Source organism: Artibeus jamaicensis, unplaced genomic scaffold, assembly GCF_021234435.1.
Source record: "Artibeus jamaicensis isolate MK-2021 breed Jamaican fruit bat unplaced genomic scaffold, CSHL_Jam_final contig_3174, whole genome shotgun sequence".
Lineage (NCBI taxonomy): Eukaryota > Metazoa > Chordata > Mammalia > Chiroptera > Phyllostomidae > Artibeus > Artibeus jamaicensis.
In genome coordinates, this window is record NW_026521738.1 from 858,878 (window position 1) to 882,804 (window position 23,927).

General features: G+C 44.8%; 1 protein-coding gene and 1 long non-coding RNA gene across 7 annotated transcripts; one reads left to right on the plus strand and one right to left on the minus strand.

The window, feature by feature from the left end:
• Positions 1 to 160: 160 nt before the first annotated feature.
• On the minus strand, positions 161 to 23,927 carry ACTG2 (actin gamma 2, smooth muscle). Its single transcript, XM_037130864.2, has 9 exons — positions 23,857 to 23,927; positions 14,539 to 14,700; positions 13,514 to 13,642; positions 8,380 to 8,490; positions 8,045 to 8,129; positions 6,295 to 6,456; positions 5,086 to 5,277; positions 3,154 to 3,335; positions 161 to 677 (listed from the first exon to the last, which is right to left on the minus strand). Exons 2-9 carry the CDS (start codon positions 14,662 to 14,664, stop codon positions 534 to 536), a joined length of 1,131 nt encoding a protein of 376 aa, XP_036986759.1. The 5' UTR covers positions 14,665 to 14,700; positions 23,857 to 23,927; the 3' UTR covers positions 161 to 533.
• Positions 949 to 20,665, plus strand: LOC119038381 (uncharacterized). 6 transcript variants are annotated; one of them, XR_008391215.1, is made up of 6 exons: positions 949 to 1,161; positions 1,624 to 1,740; positions 2,524 to 2,636; positions 8,722 to 8,835; positions 14,508 to 14,665; positions 17,760 to 20,381. It is a non-coding gene; the product is annotated as an uncharacterized LOC119038381 (long non-coding RNA). The 6 variants fall into 6 exon arrangements; XR_005080413.2 differs by lacking the exon at positions 8,722 to 8,835; XR_005080414.2 differs by lacking the exon at positions 2,524 to 2,636.

Consider the following 23,927-nt stretch of genomic DNA (forward strand, 5'->3'; position numbering starts at 1 on the left):
GGAAGAGGATACGAAGAGTAGAAAAAAATTAATCTTTCTAAATGTGCTACTGCTTTCTTGATAAGCTTGTGTTTATTTCTCTTTCTATTTGTATTCTCTGCACATCACCCTTGAGTACAAGGACTCACATCTCTGAGAGCCCTTGTTTCTTACCCCCAGCATCCCCATCATCTAGCCTTATACTCATGTTCAAGGAAAAGGAATCAAGGTTAGTAATAGGAATACTAAGTTTAGAGTCAGGTACGTTTGGAGTTTAATCTTGGTTCTGGGTAATCTTCAATAAATCCTTAACTTCTCTAAGCCTCAATTTCCTCATCTGTAATATGGGGTTAATAAAATAATAGTACCTATCTTACAGGTTTACGTGTGGATTAGAAATAAGGTGTGAAAAGCCATTCACACTGTGTGTGAGACACAGCATGGGGTGGAGAGGGGGAAAGAGCTCCACACAGAGAAGTAAAACTTGCAGGTTTTAATGTTTCATGATTGGTAATAGCAGTCTCAAGGAGATCCCCAGAGAATCTGTTCTGACTTTAGAAGCACTTCCTGTGGACAATGGAGGGCCCCGCCTCATCATACTCTGGCTTGCTGATCCACATCTGCTGGAAGGTGGAGAGAGAGGCCAGGATGGAGCCTCCAATCCAGACTGAGTACTTCCGCTCTGGGGGAGCAATAATCTGCAAAGAGCAAATGTGGTGAATAAGGATCAGTCCCCAAGGGAATAGGCAGATGACTTGGGAATCATCTCATCACACTACTGGGCTGCCCCAGAAAAAGGACAGACTCCGTGGTCAGTCAGAAAGTAACAGGGTGAAACTTGTGATAGATTTGATGATTGCTCAAATCTTCACTACCCCCACCCACATAGGAAGAATGTAGTGTTCCACCACGTGACTTGGGGTTCAGTTCTGCATTTGCTTTGACCAACGAAATGTTAGCAGATGTGACCCAAACAGGAGCTTGAAATGTGCTTTAGGCATGCAGCTGGGCATACTCTCTTGTGCCTCTGCCAACTTCATGAAAAGAACTTCCTTTGGAAGTTGCTGGACCTTTAGCTTGGGTCCCATAATGAGAGATATGGACCTGAGCTGAGCTGATTTGATCTGCAGAGCTGACTAACCAAGCCTGACCTACATCAGCTGACTTCCAACGGACCTGCAGGTACATGAGCAATACATGCTAATTGTTATGTGCCCTATGATCTCATAGTTGCTTGTTACTCAGCAATAGCTGACTAATACAAACATCTACAGGGAAAGTACTGTACTGTTCTTGCCTGGAGTTGCATGCATGAGCAGCTCAGGTTGGACTCCCTCCATTCCTGAGTGTGAGCCAGTCTACTCAGACCCTGTCTTGAGCTATATCTATCAACAGCCACTTGCATTTGAGAAGTTCTTAAACTCATGCATACATTATTCATTCTTGTCACTGAGCTCAGCCTTTAGAAATTGTTTGTCCTGTCAGACACCTTTGACTTCCACCTAAAAGTAGATCCAGGACTGAGATTCTTTAACTAATTTCTTAGATTCTGAAGGCTCTAAGAATTCAGTGCTAGAACAATCCAGAAATTAAATAGATTATTTTGACTCTTTAAAATCTCCCTCTCTATTTCTTAATTTACAGAGGCCATGAAATTGCAGAATAGAAAAGGACTTTAGAAATTATCTTGTTTAGGCAGACAAAAGCCACCCCATCACTCCTTGAATAGATACCTGAAGGACTGGCACAGACACTAAGAAGGTAAGTCATTTTATTGCTGGGCAGTTCTAGTTGTGAGAAAACTCGGGGCTATCTTGGGCTAGAGGTCCTCAATCTCAGCCCCCCACCCCCACCCTATATTCCTTTTTTTCACATTCCTTGCTTCCTCTTCTGTAATTCTCCTACACAAATCCTGCTGTCCAATTTGGCTGGGATGCTGATACATGGAGACTCCCCACCCACCCCCAGCACCTTTGTTCACTTTATTTCCCCTGCATGGAGTGCCTTTTCCCCTCCTCTCATTTAAGTCACCCTTTGATCAATCATGTCTACTAATTAGATCCTAGACTCCTTGAGGACTGGAGAATACTATTAAACTCAGGTCAGTGGCTCACAAATTGGGATATGCATCAAATCACAGGTGTTCGTTTGTCATTGTAGGTTGTGGGACTACCACTACCTCAACCTCAGACCTGATGAACTGGAATCTGGGGGTGAGGCTAGGTGTGGTATCCTGACACACAGTTCTGGTCAAAAGCCACATGTGGCAGGCTTCAGTATCTTCAGGTGAGGAAGAAGCCCGTAGGTTCTCACCTGTTCTCTGGTGGCCTGCTTTGCTTCCCTGTGCTGAGCACAACCTCCTAGGCAGAAGGAAAATCTGGGGCAGCCCTTCCTTAGCAAAGAAGGTTCTTAGAATACTGACATAGAGAATATACTTCCTCAGATCAGGTCTACTCCCCAGAGAACAACTTTATTGTGACACTCTGTAACTTTCAACCTATTTGTTATCTCTATTCTATTCCCAACTCTTTCTAAACTCATTAGCAGCTAAGTTTCTAGAAGCCCTGAAAAAGGACTATGTCATCGATTGCTTCAGGATCAGAGACTTGGTAGAAGCAGTAAGAAAAGTGGACTCCTGTTCTGCCAAGGCCTGCGAGGTGAGAAACCCTAGTGAGAAGCAGTTCAGAAAGGGCTGTGGCTGAGCTGGGCCAACAGACTGCCCAGGAATCGAGGAATGTCCTGATGAATTGGAACCAACAGCCTGCCCCATGGCCAGACCTGATCTCTCTGAAAATTTCACCCTCCTTTGGGGTAACACCAAACTCCTTTTTAAAGTTTGAAGAAGCTGTAGTGTCACCTCCTTCTTTTCTTCCCCTCTATTCCTCTCCTCTTGATTTCCTCCTCGACCAGCTCCATATTCTCTTCACCCTAAATTCTTTCACCCCCTTCTTACATGATATCAGGTGGCTATGTTTGACAGCTCATACTAAGAGTGTTTCCGACTCATCCACACCCAAGGGATGTAACTCCACAAGGCAAAATGTCCCAGACCAGAATGATGCCGAACCCAGGAGACTGCTGAGCTACAGGCCTATCAGCTCCAATCTGAGCATCTCACAAGTAGACAGATCACTGTACAAAGAACAGGATGGAGGGAACTGGGTGAAGGCCCACCTTGATCTTCATGGTGCTGGGGGCCAGGGCTGTAATCTCCTTCTGCATCCTGTCAGCAATGCCAGGGTACATGGTAGTACCCCCGGAGAGGACATTGTTGGCATATAGGTCCTTGCGGATGTCAATGTCACATTTCATGATGGAATTGTAGGTTGTTTCATGAATTCCGGCGGACTCCATGCCTAGTAGAAATCACAGTACATAATCAACATCCATTCCTCACAAACACCGGCGCCTTCAGCTCCTCAAGTGACCCTTCAGTTGTTGCAACTATCCCAGTTCAGACCCTAATTAACTCCCAAATGGGTTACAAGATCAGACCCTGTAACTAGTCAACATCCTGCCTTTAGTTTCCCTCTGTTCTGATTGATCTTCCACATTGGTGCCTGAGGAATGTTTCTAAAGGACCACTTGCATTGCATCATCTCTTTTCACAGCTTTTTTGAGATATAATTCACATGCTGTAATGTTCACCCTTTAAAAGTGTACAGAAGTTTTTAGTATAACCACAGAGCTGTGCAACTATTGTCACAATGTAATTTTAGAACATTTTCAACACCCCTAAAAGAAGCCCCGTATTTATTAGTGCACACTCCCTATTTCCCCCTTTACCTCTACCCCAGCTCTAGGCAACCATTACTCTGCTTTCTGTCTCTATAGCTTTGCCTACACTGGACATCTCATGTAAATGGACTCATGTACTCTGTGGCCTTTTTTGTCTGGCTTGTTTCACTTAGCATGTTTTCAAGGTTCATTCATGTTATAGCATTGTCAGTACTTCATTCTTTTTTATTGCCAGATAATATCCCACTGTGTGGATGATCCATTACATCATCTTTGATAGTCCTCTGGTGCCTACAGGCTGACATTTAACTTCCTTACCCTGGCACTAAAGTCTTCCCACATGCCAAACCACCTAAGATCTTCCCACATGCCAAACTACCTACTGGCCCACTCCTGCAGTCTTTTGTCCATGTGATATAATTCCACACAATAGAAAGAAGAATCTCCCTAAAATGCAAATTTGACCTTGCTACACCACTGCTTAAAAGCTTTCAGGGGATTATTCATTGCTGATATGATTAACCACACATTCTTTTTGTGGTCCAGCTATTCACTCGAGTTTCTTGTGTGTGCAAACACATGACATACATGCACACACATACACACATGTGCACACACAGAGAACTTTTTCATCATGTCCCAAATCGTTTCACACTTATGTGCCTTTGTATGCTGTTCCCTACTCTGCACTTCTTCCATCCCCAGATACTATAAAATAAAATGATACTCATTCTTCACATTTCTGTTCAAATATTCACTTTCCCTAAGAAGCCCTCCCTGGTTTCTTAGGCCTATAGCACTCTGTCTAGTTTGCTATTTACCACTAGTAAATAGCAAATCAACATTTGCTTACAGGCCCTTATACACTCCTCAAGGAAGAGTTGTCCTCATGTTATTCTCTTATCTAATTCTTGTTGCAATACTATTTAGTAGGTGCTATCATTACTTCCACTTTACAAATCAGGTAACTGAGGGTTAAAGAAGGTCACATGTCCAAAATGACAGGGCTTGAAGAGGCAGAGTAAGGACCTAAAACCAGGTCTGACCCCCAAGCCTGTCCTGTTTACTACTATAAACTTCAACCACATGACCTAAATGCTGACCAATCCAAGAAGTGTTTTGTTTATTAACCTCATTCTTAGTTTCATATTATATACCCCTCTTGCTTTATCTTGATTTCCTTACTCTTTTATTTAAAATTAGATTTTATCTAGTTGTTTATATATTTTTGTCTCTTCCTGGAGAAATATGGGCTACATATAACAATGAACCTGTGCATGACTCGGGTTGTTTCTCTTTCCACTCCTTGCCCACCCACCCTGCTGCCCCACGCCCTCCTGATTGACAGGACTGTGGGCAGCACCTCACCAATGAAGGAAGGCTGGAAGAGGGTCTCAGGGCAGCGGAAGCGCTCATTGCCAATAGTGATGACCTGCCCATCTGGCAGCTCATAGCTCTTCTCCAGGGAGGAAGAGGAAGCTGCTGTAGCCATTTCATTCTCAAAATCTAGGGCCACATAGCACAGCTTCTCCTTGATGTCTCTCACAATTTCTCGTTCAGCTAAAAAGAGTGGAAATGACAGAGAGTAGATACGCAGTTCTGTTAGTTTGGTTGTCCCATTTTGATCTCTATGAAAACCTCCTTCTTTGGATTCAGTCTTAGGATGAAAGTTAATTCTCTCTTTTAAAAAATATTTTATTTATTTTTTAGAGAGAAGGGAAGGGAGGAAGAGAGAGAGAGAGAAACATTGATCAGTTGCCTCTCATGTGCCCACATCTGGGGACTGGCCTGCAACCCAGGCATGTGCCCTAGATTGGGAATTGAACCAGCAACGCTTTGGTTCTTGGCTGACATTCAGCCCACTGAGGCACACCAGCCAGGATGAATGTTAATTTTTTTCATTCTGTTCCTCAAGTGGGAGGTCATAGTCTTGATTCCCAAGTAAAACATTGCATAGGCTTTTTTCCTTGCTGTCTTCACTCTGCCTTGACCACGCTGCAGGCCTTCCTGAGGGCCTGGCAGGACACACTTCCAGTCTCAATGTAGGCTTATATGCTGTGATCTCACAGAATCCAGGAAGGCCCCTACCTAATACTCTTTCCCAGGGTGACCATTGAGGCATGATACCTTCCCCTTAGATATTCAGACCTTATGTATTCTATGTGTCCTCAGACAAATTATAAATGCCTCTTGTTAATGAAATGCATAACCAGATCTTACTACCATTCAGCACTATTAAAAACTAGCTCCTATCTGGTATGGACAAAGACAGGGGTAGCAGGTCCCTCGGGAAGAAGGGGGTGCTGTGAAAAGGCACTTGAAGAGAGCTCAGCTGAGTGCTGCTTAGGATGAGTAGGCCTAAGCCTTGTATTGCTCAGGAACAGTCCTCCTTGAACACGGTTACCTTGACTTTCTGGTTTTGTCCAGAGGCCCAGCCCTAGGCCAGGGCCTCCCCACCTACCCTAAGATAGTTGGAGGATACAGAGCCACAGCCTTCTCATTAGTCCTGGAACTTCTGGTCCTCGAACAGATTTGGTGCTTTGAGCTGTGCTCAGAATCAGGAAAGGGGCTGGATACCTGTGGTCACAAAGGAGTAGCCTCTCTCTGTGAGGATCTTCATGAGGTAGTCTGTGAGGTCGCGGCCTGCCAGGTCAAGGCGCATGATGGCGTGAGGCAGTGCATAACCTTCATAGATGGGGACATTGTGGGTGACGCCATCCCCTGAATCCAGGACAATGCCTATGGACAGAGGGATAGGACCTATGAAAACCTTTCTTGTCTCTCATCTATCTCTTTCTGGGACCATTTACCAATGAGCTTCAATTACCACATTTTCTTTAGTAGCTGAGAAAATTCATTCTCCATCAGAATAATCAATCATATTTTTGTACACACCAATTGATTCTCCCAAATGAGACTACACCCTACTGGAAAGCGAGTAAAATGTCTCCTCTTCTCACACTACTTGAAACACTTTCATGATGATGCACACTTGTCAGTTTGCATCTGAGGTACACATTCTTTAAATGAGACAGGATAATTTGTACATCTTTCAGGTATAAAACATATGTGTACATGCACGTGGAATGTTAGATCTTAAAGAGACTATAAAACCAGCCAATTTGAAAAAAATTAACATTCTCTACTAATAAAAGTTTTAGTAAACTATAAAGGGAAATAAGCTTTGTCAGCTTGATAAGAAATCTCTCTTGATCCTACAACTACATCACAATTGATGGGGAAACATAATACCATTATTTTATTATTATTATTTAGTATAGTCATGGGTGTTTTAGCCCATGCAATAAGACACAAAATGGAAATAAAAAGTATTATTATCAAAAGGAAACAGAATCATCATTATTTATACATGATGTGGTTGTTACCTAAAAGACCCAAGAGAATCAAATAAAAAATGATTAGAGCTAGTAAGATGGTTTTATAGGGGCAGAGGTAAAATAAATATCCAGGGACAAGTAACTTACTCTTGTACAAAGATGTTGATCATAGCATATTTTATAATAAAAAAATTGAGACAAGCTACAGGCCCAGCAATTGACAAATGGTAAAGTAAATAAATAAGTTATGGAATCATCATACAATCGTTATATTACCACGGGGCCATTCAACATGATGTTCACAACAAAATCAAATGCAAAGCACAGGATGCAAAACCATATATACCCCGTACTTCCTTATTACTGTCCTTATCGCCTGCAGTGAAAGGATCTTTTACTGTTGTCTCTCCCTCACTAGTCTGTTAGCTCCATAATGGCAGGGTCTGTCCTGTCAGTGGTGCAGTGCTCAGCACATGGTGGGCAGGATTGGAAAATATTGATGGATGGATGAATGAATGAATGGACGTATCTATGAACACATGAGTGAATATTAGTAAAAAACAAAGACAAAAAATACATGTTGCAATGATGTGCATGGAAGCTGTGAAGTCCCAATTAAAAACTTTTATTTTGAAGCTCCCTCTGTTTTCCCGAGCACCTTTCCATACCAAGGACACGTACTTGCATATTCACCATCACAGTTTTTGCTGTTGCTGCTTCCTGAGCAGAAACATTCCACCGTTGTTGGAAGGTGTGTATAAGCTCTAGGACTGACTACTATGAGGGAAATGGCCCTTGATGAATGTACTAGTCACGGTTTGTTCATGTGAACTCTTTCCATCTGTCCCAGGCGTACTTTCAACCACATGGCTTCCTTTTTGTTGTCCCAAAGCAAGGCTTTCCCTGGACTTTGGCTGTCCCTTTAATTCTTCTGAGCAGAAACCTCTTTCCTTCCTACCTCTGAAGTCAGAAAGGGAATGGATGCCCACCTGTGGTGCGGCCAGAAGCATACAGGGAGAGCACAGCCTGAATGGCGACGTACATGGCAGGGACATTGAAGGTTTCAAACATGATCTGAAAGGACAAGGCAGAATTAGACTGGCAGAAACAGCAGCACCTTTCGGTCCAAAGAGTAGTTTGGAATCTTATTAAGGGCAGGAGATATGCCTGTTCACCCCCCTCCTTCCTTGCATAGGGCCTGGCACGGACTATGCACATAACAGGTCCTCAAAAGAAATTCTGTCACACTGATGTATGAGTGAGAGAAAGGACCTGGCTGAGCATCCATGTTGCATTCTTGTGCCAGTGCTCAAGCCTGGCTTACCTGGGTCATCTTCTCCCTGTTCGCCTTGGGATTTAGGGGGGCCTCTGTGAGCAGGGTGGGGTGCTCTTCTGGTGCTACCCGCAGCTCATTGTAGAAGGAGTGGTGCCAGATCTGTTTGGGACAAAAGTCGGATGAGTCCAGCAGACTCCCAGTGGGTAGAAAATCCCAGCTGGCATGCCCATGCGAGGGGAGTAGGGCACAGGTGAGAACTATCAGCCCTGGGAATTTCTGACTGAAGGTCAGAGGTTATGTTCCTTCTCAATGAGGCCCTAGACAGGACTCAGAACTGGGACTATTCTACTTCAGGTGTTATTTCTGTCTGAACTTCCCTTCTCTCTCCAGCTTTGTGCCCTGGGGGGCCAGGCCGGTCACATCTGTGTTCCTGGCCTTCTGGCTTCTATGTTTGGCTGATAGAAGATACCAGCAAGAGGCTGGAGAGTGGGAGGAGGAAGAGAGGTGAGTGGGTTTCTCCTGGAAATAGTCTGGCCTTTCTTGAGTGCTGTTCCTGTTTGGTGGCCCCTCTCTCAGGACCCCAGCTCTCACAAAGTTTTAGTGAAATTGTTCCCCTGCAACATGAAGTATGTAAAAGCTTCCCTCTCCTGCTAGTAGTTGGGTGCCTCAGCATCACTTTCTGGGCCCTTAATTCTGCTCACACCTCTCAAGCCCCAACTAAGTGTATGCTGTCTCCGGTGGGGAAACGGACAGTCCCACTTGAACCTTCCCTGTATATGTGTATTATTGATTTGGCTGGTAGTTTAGAGCAGGGTTTCTTGACCTCAGCACAGTTTAGGCTAGATAGTCCCTTGTTGCAGGGGGCTGACCTGAGCTTTACAGGATGCATAGCAGCATCCCCGGCCCCCACCCACCAGATCTCCAGCTTGTGACAGGCAGGAAATGTCTCCAGATTTTGCCAAATGCTCTCTGGGAGGCAAAATCTCCCCAGTGGAGGACCACCATTCTAAAGGAAAGCGTTCCTTCCCCCTGAGTCAGGTCCCTCTTCAGTGATCCAGGATCACAAAACAGGAGTGTTTTTTGTTGTTGTTTGTTTGTTCTAATTTCAGCAGCATTTGGCAAAGTGTCAGAGATGTACTGCTGTGATCTCAGAGGTGGGGCACAGGATCATTTGATTCCATGGCACCCACATATTTATGGATCCCTGGCTTTGTGTTAGGACAGAGCTAAATGTGAGAAGGGCAGATATGAAACGGACGTGGCTCCTAGATCTTAGTTCCAAAGTCTGGAGGGGAGAAAGACAGGGAAAAAGACAATACACAAAGACATCTGCACTTTAAGCGGAAGACGAGTCAGAAGCAGTTCATTCACTGGTGGATTTAGACGTGCCCTGAAGGTGAAGGAATTTTGCAGAGGCTGAGAAGGGCACCCAAGGAGGAGCAAATGGCACAAGCAGAGGCCCTGGACTGTGGAAGTTTCACGAGCGACAGCAAGGAAGAGACAGTCTGAATAAGGTGATGATGTCAGCTTTTCTTCAAATGTGGTCCCCAGGTGCCTTCTGTCAGCATCACCTGAGATAACTGTTACAGATGCAGGTCCCGAGGCACATCCAGACCCATCACTCAGACTCTTTGAGTGTTGGACCTCAACATCTGCATTTCATTTTATTGGAGTGTTTTAATAAATTAGTTTAAAAAAGATATTAATAAAGTTAAAGTTAGACAAAAAAAATTTTAAGACGAATAAAAACCTCCCATGTTTCAGTTACCAAATAATAAACAGGTAACATTGGGTTTTTTTCTTTTTCCTAATCTTTTACTTTTATGTATTTTCAAACGTATTCCTGTTACTATGTATTTTCATATGCTTGCATTTATTTATTTATTTATTTATTTATTTATTTATTTATTATATTATTAGCCCTGGCTGGGTGGCTCAGTCGGTTGCAGCCTTGTCCCATACACCAAAAAGTTGTGTGTTTGATCCCCAGTCAGGGTGCATGTGGAATGCAACCAATTGATGTTTCTCTCTCTGCCCCACTCCCTTCCTCTCTCTTAAAATCAATAAGCATATCTTCAGGTGAGGACTAAAAAATACTATTATTGTACTTTTATATTCAATTTTGTTTCCTGCCACTTTTTAGTTAATATAACATAAATATATTTTCATAGTAAAAATTTTTTATCCATTGAACATGTATTTTTAATCCGCTATAATATTTCAGCATATATCATCATATACTTACTCATGTTACTATTTATGTGATCTCTTCCATTTTTATTTATAAATAGTCCTGTGATAACTATCTCTGTGCAGGTTACAGTTTCCTTTTTCTGTTCAGATTGTTTTCCAAAGAAAAGAATTTTAACAGTGGATTACTGGGCCGAAGAGTACGGCAATTGTACAACTTACTGATTTTTACTACCAACAAAGAGGTTAAATTACTCTTTATTCCAGAATAAGAAAGTGCCCATCTCATCCTTACCTGTGTTCAGTGCTCTTGCTCTTAAAATATGAAATAATTTTATAGATAAAAATAATATCTAGTTTCACTTTGACTTTTTTTTGTTTCAAAAGAGTTTAAATTTCTTCATATTTGCATTTTTTTATAATTTTTATTTGGGAAATTATCTGTTTATACCCTTTGTTTGGTGGATACTTTGTATCTTTATTCATCAATTTGCACTAGCCATTTATATTAAATCTTCAATGCATTTGTGAAAATTTTTGATTTTGTTGTTTGCATTTTAAAATTTGGTTTTGTTTTTTACAGGCTAGAAATTATAATTTTTTGTTTTTGTTTTTAAAGATTTTATTTATTTACTTTTAGAGAGAGGAGAAGGGAGGAAGAGAGGGAGAGAAACATCAATGTGTTGTTGACTCTTGTATGCCCCCTACTGGGGACCTGGCCTGCAACCCAGGCATGTGCCCTGACTGGCAATCGAACCAGCCACCCTTTGACTCATAGGCCAGCATTCAATCCACTGAGCCACACTAGTCAGGGCAGAAATTATAATTTTTAAGAAATCACATTCATCATTCTTTTTCTCTCTGACTTTTTTCACTAGAAATTTGATAAATACACTTATTATATTGTATCTTTTAATATTTGAATTTTTATATTTAACTTTTATATTCAATTGATACGTGTTTGGTGGAATAGTGTGAGGTAAGGGCAATAAACAATATTCCTCACCCTCCAGATAAGTAATCAGTTGTCCCAGAATAATTCATTGAGTAATCTTTTTCTGGTATTAGAAATTTCATTTATCATGCATTTTCTCTTTTCCTTTGCGCTGCTACCAAGTTGTTTTTATTTTTATAACTCTATATTTTAATAATCGAATATGGCAAGTGTCCTCATAGTTTTCTTATTCATTTTGTTCTGACAAATTTTGTCTTATTTCTTTCTTTGAATGTACCTTATGGCTATTTTACATAATTAAAAATTGTGATTTTTTTGAAGTTAAATTTATAGAAGCAGAGCATAAAATGGCACAAGAGTTAGTGGGAGGTGGGGGGGGTTGGGGAACCAGTGAAGAGGCTGGTCAAGGGGAGCAACGTCTCAGTGATATAGGAGAAAATAAATTCTGGGGACTTAATGCATAGCCTGGCAACTGCAGGTGACAATGCTACACTACATACTTAACATTTGCTAAGAACGTAAAATCAGTTGTTCTCAGTACCAGAAAATAACTATGTGAGGTGACAGGAATGTTAATTAGCTTGAATGTGGTGACTGGTACACTATATATACTTGAATATATATATGTACATATATACATATATTCATGTATACACACACATATACATATATATATTCAAGTCATCAAATTGTGTACCTTAAAGGCATACAATTTGAAAATTGTCAGATTTTTATTGAAACGGCAATGAGCCCATGAATTAATTTTAGAAGATTTGACAGCTTTATCTTATTCCATTTTTCTTTTAAGGCACATAATATATTTTTAGGGGTTTCTTTGAAGAGTTCATATAGTTACTACTATGAATTGTCACATTTTTTAATTGTACATTGCTAGATATATACAAGTTGTATATACCATTTATTGAACATTAAGTATGTTCCATGCCTTGAGATTATACTAAATATTCACCTAATTCAATCTACAAAGCAACCTAGTGAGGAAACTACTTTTATCTCCACAAATGAGGAAGACAAGGCTTAGGGGGAAGAATTTGCTCCCAGATCTCCCTGTCATTGACTCGTGTCTGTGTTGTTAACGGTTCTGCTGTGTGAAGCAAACGTTATTCTATTTTACCTATTTATCTCACATCCAGAGTGCCTGAATCTAGGGTTTAGAGAAGAGTATTTTGAACCACAGATTTAAAATCAACATTCTTTATTCCCAGTGGCAGTGTGCTCAATAAGCCTCTATTACATTTCAAAAGGCAATCATTGCAAAGCAAGCACTCTCAGACAACTGTCAGCAGAATTTATCAAAAGAATATTAAAAAGGCTCTATTAGCATTTTGCACACATGATTTTGTTGATCGCAAACTGCCATTTAAAAATTGTCCCTTGCTCACATTTTCTGACACAAAAAGGCTTCTAGAAACCCCGATGGATTCTTACTTAGAATTTTCATTAGGGAACCATCACTCTAATGTAGCATCAATGCACCTATCTGAGGTCCTGGCAGAGAAAACAAAAAGGAGAGAAGCTATTTGCCTCTCTCGGGGCAGCAGCAGCGTCTGAAAGAAGGCATAAGCACTGGCTTGAGAGGAGGCCTGTGGAAGGATGAAGCTGGGAACTAGGCAGGACCGGACACTCAGAGGCCAGGCAGGAAGTTCGGAACCTGATGTTGGCTCATGAGGAGCTACTGAAGATTCTCGAGGAGGTAAATGATGTTATCTGATTTATTTCTGGAAAGATAAGCGGTGCAGCAGTGTAGGGAATTGACTGGGTGAGTGAGACAGGAGACAAGGAAATCGGTTACGAAGCCAGTGCAAGAGTACTATGCAATATCTTGACTGAATATGGCTATTGGGACAGACAGGAAGAAAAGAAGTGTGCAAAAAACATTTTTTTAGATAAAAACATTTTATCCCACAGCCCTCTGTGCCCTCTAAGCTGATAGGGCACAGAGGACTGTGGGATATGAGGGTCACGATGATGTATTGCCATTAAAATAAGCATGTTAAAGGGGGAGTTCACCAATACCTTCTCCATGTCATCCCAGTTGGTGATGATGCCGTGCTCAATGGGGTATTTGAGAGTCAGGATCCCTCGCTTGCTCTGAGCCTCATCGCCCACGTAGCTGTCTTTCTGGCCCATTCCCACCATTACACCCTGCAACGCAAAGGAGGAGAGATGTGAATTGGCTGAGGGCTCCCCTCAGCGGAACTCATGCATCAGAGGGTTTCTGAAGAAAGATGAAGACAGGAAAACTGTCCTTCCCCAGGAAGCAGAACAGCAGGAGATAAGGGTGAGGCAGATAACATTGAATAAAGATGTGATAAGGAGAGAAAGTGGAGGATATCTTGTGGGCTTATCTCTCTTCTTTCACCTAAGACCACGTCACTTTCTGAGACAGAGAAAGCAGGCTCCCCCCATGCACTTCCTCTGCTTACTTCACACACACACACACACACACACACACACACACACACACACACCCCTTATACTTGCCCTCCTCATACACCCTATGCTCACATTTTAAACCCCCAAATCTTTGCTCCTGCTGTTCTTTCCAAATGCTTAGATCCTCTTTAGCCTCAACTGCCTTTTTCCTGCAAAGTCTTCCCCTTCCTTTGTCTCTCCATTCAGATTTAATCTCTCCCTCTCCTGGTGAAATATTTTGCCTCTAGTTCAGCCTATGTATGATCTCAAATTAGTTGTGGGTGTATCTTCAGAGTATAAATTGCTTAAAGGCAAGGGACTCGTTTAATTGCATATATATTTTGTAAAGGTTTCTTCCAAACCTAGCAATCCCAAAGACTTAAGCCAGATATAACACCATCATTGATGTCTGATGGATGTTTTGGTTCTGTGTATTTCTATTTAAAGGGGCCTTCTCTGTTAGTTAATCGGAAGAGAGGACCCTACCCTCAACACACACGCATGCCCTTATACTCACACACACACTCATACCCTCTCACACACACACATAAACAGTTCAGCATTGTCTCCACAATGCTGTGCTTATTCCTAGCAGCTCAAATCCTCGTGTCCAGATGAGCACACACCTGGTGGCGAGGGCGGCCCACGATGGAAGGAAAAACAGCTCGGGGGGCGTCATCTCCTGCAAAGCCAGCCTTGCACAGGCCAGAGCCATTGTCACACACAAGTGCAGTGGTTTCCTCTTCACACATGGTGAGTGTGGCCAAGGGAACTGGGGGCTGGAGCACCTTGGGGGTTGGAGCAGAAGAGAACTAGTCAGCCAATTGTCAAAAACATGCTGGAGACAGTCTTCTGACTTAAGAGCTGACTCCACCTGCAGCCAGCGCCCAGTTTCAGGAGACATAAGTGTGGACCCAGCCTCCCAGACCCTGGCAGTTGGGCCTCTTCCCTCTGCTGTGCTGGTATGGACTGAATTGTATACACCCACATTCATATGCTTAAATCCTAACCTGCAGTAACCCGAAGGATGACTGTATTTGGGGATAGGGCCTTTAAAGAGGTAATTCAAATAAAATGAGGCCATTTATCCAGTGTAACTAGTCCAATAGGGTGGGTGTGTTTATAAGAAGAGGAAATTGGGACAGAGATGTGCAGCGGGAAGACACGTGAAGAAGGAGCCAGGAGGTAGCCATGGACAAGCCCAGGAGAGAGGCTTCAGACTAGATCGGGCGCGTTCAGGGTGGTATGGTCGTAGACAGGAGAGAGGCTTCGGAAGAAACCAACCCTGCCAAACCCTTGGTCTGGGACTTCTAGCCTCCAGAACTGTGAAAAAATACATTTCCGTTGTTTAAGCCACCCAGTCTGTGATAGTTTGTTATGGCAGTTTTAGCAACTCATTTGCCTGCCTCTTGAGACCTGAAATGGCTACAAAGCTCTAATCCAGCAGAGAGAATCTTAAAAGACCGGAAGGTCAGGAAAGGAGTTTAAAAAAATGTGCAAAATATATAACAAAGGATTTATATAAAAAACGCATAAGTCAACAAGGAAGAAGTAAATGGCTCAAAAGAAAAAAAGATGATGAATATGTAACTGTCAGAACAGGAAATGCAAACATCCAACGACTGTGTGAGAAGACACACAGCCTCTCTAGTTATCAGGGAAATGCAGTGAAGGAAGACCGTTTTTACCCATCAGAGTGTTAAGATTCCAAGTTTTATAAGAGGTGTCGGCCAAAGTATGGAGAAACTGGCACTCTTAGGAGACACACACAATTTGAAATTACCCAAAAGTCCAAAGTATGGTTACTGTCCTAAAGTTAAGAGAAGAGCCAGGCCTATGTTTATGGAGTCAACGTGGCTAGATTTCTCAACCATTCTAGAATGTATAGCATAAAACCATTTCTGTACCTTCTTTTAAAACAAACAAACAAACCCCAAGATTGTGTATTTTCCACAGTGTTCTATTTATGGATATAAACACAGCAAAAAGTCCTGGAAAAAAGTCTGACTGATTTTGGTGATCACCTCCGGAGGCGGGAAGGAGCTGTGAGAGGAGGCTCTGGGTCGCAGCTGGAGTGTTTCCAATTTTTACAGGGAGACTCTATTCATGAATAGTTTACAATTAAAATCAACATAATATAGCACTAAGGAAAAAATGTAGTAGGTATGGGGATGGCATGCAATCCTAAGTGTAGCAGGGAGCCAGGAGGGGCTCCCCTGGGGCGGAGGGGGCAGCCGAGAGGAGAGGAGACGAGTTAACCCGCACGGGCCTCGCTGCCCCTGCTGCTGCTTCAGGTGGGAACCTGGGGCCGCTGCTGAGTGAGGAGGGAATTCATTTTTCCAACATCTGTTGAAGGTTTTCTTTTTTTTGGGGGGGGAGGTTGAAAGACAACCTCTGACAACATTTTGGCACTTAGTGACAAAAGAGAAGCAAAGGACACTCAGGAGACAGTAGATGGCCTTCTAGCCTGGGAAGTGCTGGGTGGGAAAGTGTGAATGGAAATGGGAAGGGTCCTAGCTAAGGGGACGGAAAGGCCAGCTTTCAGGAGTCCAGGGAAGAGGCCCAAGGCGTGGAAGGAGAAGGTGGTAGTGGCAGAGGAAGCCCCAGTCAAGCTTCATGCAGGATGTGAGGCCGCAGGAGGGGAAGAAGATGGGCTCTATGGGAACCTGTGGCCTTGGCCCATCAACGGCGATATGCTGAAATGGACAGTGAAGACGATGACCAAAGCAAAGAGGAGACCTGGCCACAGGCCCGTGAACATGAGGTCAGAAGGGCTAAGTAGAGACTGGGCAGAAGCTTATTAACAAAAATTTGAGACTAAAAAGAAGCCCTTTCCTGTTGTGTTTGAAGCACTGTGCACACTGGGGGAAAGGCCCACTGTGACTACTGAGTCCAGTTCTGCTTCTGTCTCTGTTCATCGTTATAAACTCTGCTGGCCACGGAGATCGAGTCTCAGCTCTTCAGCTTGGCCCACGGGGCCCATCAGGGTCTGGCCCCGGCCTGTGTCTCCAGGCTCATCTGACCCCCCACCCTGTCTCATGCTTTTCACATATGGAGGGTCCCAGCCCCATTCAATGAACTGTGTCACTTCCTCTTTCTTCTGAAGTTTAACACACAAGGTCTGGAAGATCCTCTCCCTACCTGTTTGCTACTCCTGTCAGCTGTCAGACCTCTGTGTTAACACTGCATTTTCATGAGGCCTCTCTGGCCAGTGGTCTTAGTTAGTGACCCCTCCTCTTTGCCCCACTGCACCTTGAACTTGCATGGGGAATGCTCAGCTCTGCGTATGCTGGCTCACGCACAGCTGTGTAAGGACAGAGGCTGGGTCTGCCTTATTCCCCAGTGATTCTTCAGTGTGCCGAACATAATATCTGGCACAGAGTGGACTCTTAAATGTTTGTTATCAAAATGGATGAATGAATGAATCAATGGCTGTCAAGGAGAAAGGTTTTCAGAACAAAGGAAGGACAAACATTGGTAAGAGGAATCAAGGTCTGAGGTGAAGTGGTGATTGAAGGAAAGCACTTAGCTACTCAGAACAGTCCTGTCTCTGGGTCTGAACAGCTCCTGGATTGCGGAGAAGATTCCCCCAACCTCCTACCATCTGGGAACAATGGAGAAGTGAGGAGACGGTCGGAGATAGGAGATGGGCAAATGTTGTTTAATGTTCAAAAAGGAAAAAAAAGGCAGATCTCTGAAACCTCAGGTAATCCTGATATGCAAGTGAGTTAGGTTTCCAGAGGCACTGTTAAAGAGGCAATTTTAAAGAAGCCGTGGTTTCTTATATTTGGTAATCGTTCACCAAGAGCCAATGTCTTCAGAGTAACAGCCCTCCATTTTCTCTCAGGACCACGGGGCAGGAGAAGGTGGAAGACACTGACCTTCACTGGATCTTGGCATCTGACAAAGTCTCCTGTGACATCCCTATTGATAAAGCCAAGTGGGCTGAACAGTAAATCAATCAGGCATATTTGTAGCAGCCTAAATTAGTCACTGAAATGTGTTAATTGATGGATCAACATCAACCTGGAGACAGTGATATGTCTTAGGCCCTACTCTTGATTTATTTTTTATGTGACATTTTAATAAATAAGCTCAATGAAAATACAGAGCACATGCTGATAACTCCCACATAAGACAGACTGAGGAGAGAGTAGTATTAAATACGTTGGAAGGGAGAACCAAAATCCAAAGCAGATCTCAAAAAGCAGAGAAAATAAGCTAAGTCCAGTACAATTAAATTTAACGGGATAAACATGAGGTTCTGCCCGTGAGTCTAAATGACCAAACTGTGAACGCTCTTGTTCAGCCTCTGTGAGCAGGACCTGGTGCTCCGCTGACAGTCGGGAGTGTGCTGTGGCCCCAGCGAAAGCTCACCCCACCTCTGGCTGGAGAGCCGTGTCCCGAGCCTGGGGACGCCCGTAACGGGAAACGCGTGGGGAAGTGGCTCGTATTCACTGCTGATGCGTCAAATTGTACAGTTTTTTAGAAGGGGAATTTGTAAGCACCATTCAAAGCCTTAAAATGAACATGTATTTTTTTGCGTATCATGTACAGGGTGGGCAAAAGGAGGTTTACAGTTGTGAGTATGTGAAACCCAGAGTTTATTCTTGTGTTATTATTTATTAGTTATTGTACTACTTTCCATATGAACAACTGTGCGTATCTTTTGATAGAAAAATGTGCATGTCTTTTGACCCTACAAAGACACGTCCAGGGACTTCCCCTTGGGAAGCACTGGTGGGTAAGCAGAACGATTTGGCCAGGAGCCAGTTTACCACAGCTTTGTGGAAAATCACCAAGATGAGAAACAACTTTAATGTTGAAAAGTTATTGAATGATAAACGGATTTGTAAACTAATTGCCAGAAGCCTCCATGCGACAGAGAGAGCAGAAGATGCAATGCAACGGGAGAGGCCCAGCTGCTTTGTTAAGTGAAACCCGGCAGCGTATTCCTGTTTCCATTTTTGGAAAATAAATGTTCTCTTTCCCTTTTTAAAAAATAAAAGTATTCTTAATTAGAAAACGGGGGCCCTTCACATATATTATCTATTTAATCCTCTCAAAACCCTGAAGGGAGGTGTCTTTAGTTCCACTTTACAGATTTGGAAGCCAAGTCTCTGCGGAGGGAAAGAACGTAACCTAACGTCTCCTCGCCAGGCAGAGGCGGGGCTGGCGGACCCCACAGCCCGGACTTGCACCTTCCTCTCCACCTCAGTGAAACCCTCATAACTTCTCCATGTTTGGTGCTTTCGCTTCTGCTTCTCTGTCTCTCTGGAGCTGCTGGCAGCACATGCCCTGAGACAGAAAGGTCTGTGTTCTTGTTTCTCTCTGACTCTCTGGGCCCCTCCGATGCCAGGATTGTGTCTACATTTATGTTTCTAGCCCCTGCCTCTATTTCAGTGTTTTGCACACAGTAGGTGCTCAATGAATGTTGGATGACAACCTCACCACCTGAGTGCCCCGGTCCCAGGCCTGGCCTGTGCTTCCCCTGATGTCCCCGGGTTCCCACAGTCCAGTATCACAACAACGTGGTCACATGGGCCTGATTTAAAGCCACTCGGGGACTGTTTTCTCTACAGAAGCTGTTCGGCAAACAGTTAATGTTTCCACATTCTAGCAGGGGTCCACCTTGAGGGGAAAGCAACCTTGAAAACTAGTAGGTAGCCAAGAGGCAAGGCCACACCTCTGTGGCTGTCTTGCTCTGGGGTCCCCTCAACATTTCTCTCTCTCACGTGTGATTTATAGGTCAAGCCTGTCTGGCTTTTCAGTGAACCCTTCTGTCTCCTCCTGCCTCCCCCCCACTACAGAAAGAGAGTGTTGGACCTTGTTTCCCAGCAGCAGAGACAAGCCACAAAGCAACTTAAAGTTGTCAGCAATGCCATTCTGCAGCACTTGGGTGGATTTAAAGCTACTTTCTCCAAGGCAGACCCAGATGAAAAAGTAGGGAGGCGGCGAAGGCGGGGTCAGGGCTGCCGGCCTGGAGTTGGAGCCTCCGCGGGGCCCCACGCTGCCCTGGGAACAAGGGTTTTAACGCAGCCAGACTCTCCTGGAATGTCTCTGTCGGAGAAACTCGACACCCTCCTCAGCTGCCTGCTGGTAACTTGGGGCTAGACTCGAGCATGTCAGCTGAACCAGAGCCAAAGGCACTGTGGTCTCCCGGGGTCACAACCGCTTCGCGCTGGCAGAGAGCTGAGTGAAACGTTCTGGCTCTGTCAGCATGTACTACATCTGGGCTTCATTGAGGATTTCACGAACTTAGAAACACAGCTCCCCGCTCCTCCCCAAGGGTGGCCAAAACCCAAACACAGAATGAGCATGAAGAATTGGCTAGGCCGGGCTAGGTAGCTCCTTTGGTTAGAGTGTGCGCCAAGGTCGCGGGTTTGATCCCTCGTCAGGGCACATACAGGAAGCAAGCAATGAACGTGTAACTAAGTGCAACAACAAAACGATGTTTCTCTCTCTCTAAAATCAGTAAATAAAAATTAAAAAAGAAAAAGAATTTGCCCGCTCACTTATCTCCTGCCCCTCTCCTCTAGGCAACTACGAAGAGAGAGGCATTCAAATCCCCTCCCTGCCACTCCAGGGGTTTGGCCTCAGCGGCGCCTCCGCCTTCCTCTCTGCGCCCTTCTCCCCTCCTCAGACGCTCCCCCGCCGCGGCCCAGGCCCGTGTTTCCTGCTCTGGCCTTCAGTTCCCTCAACTATGAAATGGAAACCCTCACATCTATCTCTCAAGCAGATGGACCAAATAAAATAATGGAAACGAAAGTGACTTATACATTGTAAATCAGTGTCAGCAAACTGCTGTAAATCAGTGTTTGTGTGTGGCCCGTGGCCCAAGAATGGTTTTGACAGAGCCTAATGTGTTTGCTATCAGGCCCTCTTCATGAAAAGTTTGTCAGTCTCTGTTGGAAAAGGCTGCAAAAATAATTCTTGTATCTCTCCCGCTTGTCTGCACCGGAACTTGCTCCCTGGATGAGGTCTGTTGAATATTGGACGGAGTTGAATGAGCCACCTCACAAATCCATGATGCTTGAAAGTCGGATTTATGCCAGTTTCCAAAGGCATTTTGGTAATTAACAGGAAGTTTAAACCCTAAAAGGAAGGCCTCTATGATGGTGAGACTTCAAACAGTAGTTGGGGAAATATTTGGGGGTGAAGACTTTAAATAACATGTAAGCAGCAGGAGCCTATTATAATGTACACGCACACACATACGCTCATAAGATCGAAAAGCCCGGCGGAGCGAAATCATTCCACCAAAAACATCCCTTCAGCGGAAAACTCTAGCAGCACCTCTAACTAACTTTGGGCCATCTGGGCTTCATTGATATATACTAATTACATTTAATTTAACGACTAGTGAGTGATATTTCTGGTTCTCAGGATTCCGCTGTTTGGACCTGCTCTGCAGGCTTTTCCCCGGGCCTCTCGTTTGCTCTCCTGGCTCAGTCCAGACCCTCTCCCGGGCTCCCGTTGGGCACCTGCAACTCATGCCCCCGGCACCTCGACTCCACCTCCAGGACTGCCCCCCTCATGACTGCCCTCTAAACCCAGACTGCCCCTCAGTGAAACGCACCACCCACCCTGGAGCCCATACCCTGACTCCTCCCTCCTCCTTCCCAACCAATCCCCAGGGTGTCTTAGTTCTATCTGCATGCCACCCTGCATGACACCCTCGGACCACTGCACATGGCCTGCACTCTTGCCCTGTTCCAGTTCCCTATCCTCACAGCTTCCAGAGCAGACCCTTCAAAAGGCACATCTCTTGCTGTCGCCTTTCTGTAGTCCCCCATTGCCCAGTCCTTCAGCGTAATGTATAAAGCCCTGATAATCCAGCCCTGCCCACCGCTCTGTCCTTATCTCTCTCTGCTTCCCAACTTGAAGTCTCAATTCAGTAGAGTTTAGCTGCTTGAAGGATCCCAAAGACCATGCTTCCTCTCTACCTGCACCACCCCAACTCCAGGACCCAGCTCAGGTACCCCTTCCTCCAGGAAGCCTTCCCTGATAACTCCTGGGCTGGGTGAAAGGCTTCTCCTAGAGACCTTTATGTAATTATTTACTCCATACTTCTCTTCTGTTTTTCTGCCTCTCCCAATGGTTAAAGAAGCCCCTATACTGTCCCTAAGGAGCTAGGACAGTGTCTTGCACATAGTAAATGCTCAGTAAATGTTGGAATGAACAAGGGGCAGGAGGGGAAAGATCACTCCTCAAGGTCAGGATGTCACGCTGCCCATCTTGGTTTCCCAGGCCTGACATGTAGAATCACTGCTCATTACAGTTTCTCCAGCACACTTGCTTCTTTGTCACAAGGTGGGAAGCTCTCTTTTCAGCCCAACGGATAACCTTGAAGTCTAAACCCGTTAAAAAAATAAATAAAAGCAAGCACTCAGGGCCTCCCTAAGGGAATTGTGGTATCAGACCTGCAGCCTCAGCATCACCTGGGAGCTTTTTAGGAACGCAAATTAGTGGGCCCTGCCCCAGCCCTCTGAATCAGAATCTGGGGGGGGGGGTGTAGGGCAGTCTGTGTTTTAACAAGCTCTCCAGGTGTTTTTGTTTTGTTTTAGAGAGAAAGAGAGAGGAAGGGAGGGAGAGGGAGGGAAACATCGATATGAAAGAGAAATATCGACCAGTTGCCTCTTATAAGTGCCCTGAACCCACAATATGCTCTGACTGGGAATTGAACTGGCAACCTTTCGCTTTGTGGGATGATGCCAAACCAACTAAGCCACACCAGTCAGAGGTCCAGGTGATTTTTAAAGTTTGAGCAATCGGCATCAGGCCCTCACAGCACTGAGCTGAGCACTTTATACATGTATTATCTCATTTAATTCTCACGACAGTGCTACCAGGTAGGTAATATTACTATCGCTCCCATTTTGCAGGAGAGTAAATTGAGGTCACTTAGTAAATTTGGTAGCTGGCAGTCTGCTCCCAAGGCCTGCACCACTAAACCACCTGCCTCAGCCATGAAGAGATGGCAGCGACTCTGATCGCAGAGTGGAAATTGCCAGGCTAACATTACCGATGGCTCATTGGACATCAGCGCACAGAGGATGCTCCGACACTGAGCCTGCCCTGCCACCAGTGCGGGCAAGCCTCCTGGGTTCCCCACCTCAGAGTCCTTCCCTGCAGCCCCTTGGTCTCATTTTACTCTTAATTATTTGTGCGCCCGTGTCCGTCCATGCGTGCGTGTGCGCGGGGCATTGGCAGGCAGTTTCACAGCTGGGCGTGTGGCTTGGAGAAGCTGCTCGACTTCTCCAGTGTCCTCATCAGAGTGAATGCAGTGGCTCCTATGTTCCCTCCAACCTTCAATCTGCTTGATGTCACAGAGCACTCGCTCCTACCCCACCCCTGACTTTCCACCCCATGACCCCAGAGCCTTCAAGGCCTGAGAAAAGCTTCTGTTCACCTCGGCCAAGCACAAATCAGATGTTGCATTGCCAGTGTGACCCACAGAGGGCTGAAGAAAATACTCTCTTATTCCCAGCTCATACATCTCACAGACACTGGGGCCATCGTTAGCTTTGATTCAAACACCCTCAGAAGAAGCAGGTTTTTTAAAAAGACCTGCTCACCTAAGACAGTCTCTCCCGGACATTTGGAGCTGTGATGAAGGACGCGAGAGTGTAGATCCGCACTGCTCCTGGCAGCGGATGAGTAGAGGCAGCAGGTGTAAGAGCCCACCCATCACCCAGTTACCAGGGCAGGGAGCACCCACCTAGCCCCAGAAAGCTTTTGCCCCAGAGTGCCCGTTGGCCAGAAAGGCCGTCCCTGACAGGCAGCAGGGTGCCTGCAGGCACCGCGCTGTCCACTGAGGGCCTTGACGTGTGTGACCTGGGCCAGCGTCACGTCACGGGGGCCAGGCCAATGGAGGCGCCTCCTGCAGCCAGGAGGCCAGGCAGCCCCAGGCAGAAAGCCCACAGAAGCTGTATTGTACTCACCGAATGTACGAGAGGTCCTTCTTCCAGTGACTGAGGGCTGGTGTGACTTTGGCATAAGTACCAGAGCAATA

Excerpts from the sequence above, each read along its gene's own strand:
- ACTG2 (XM_037130864.2), bottom strand. The coding sequence starts at position 14,664 with ATGTGTGAAGAGGAAACCACTGCACTTGTGTGTGACAATGGCTCTGGC. Across the intron at positions 13,643-14,538 it reads TGGGCCGCCCTCGCCACCAG|GGTGTAATGGTGGGAATGGG; the intron begins GTGTGTGCTCAT and ends TTTGCGTTGCAG. Across the intron at positions 5,278-6,294 it reads CTACTCCTTTGTGACCACAG|CTGAACGAGAAATTGTGAGA; the intron begins GTATCCAGCCCC and ends CACTCTTTTTAG.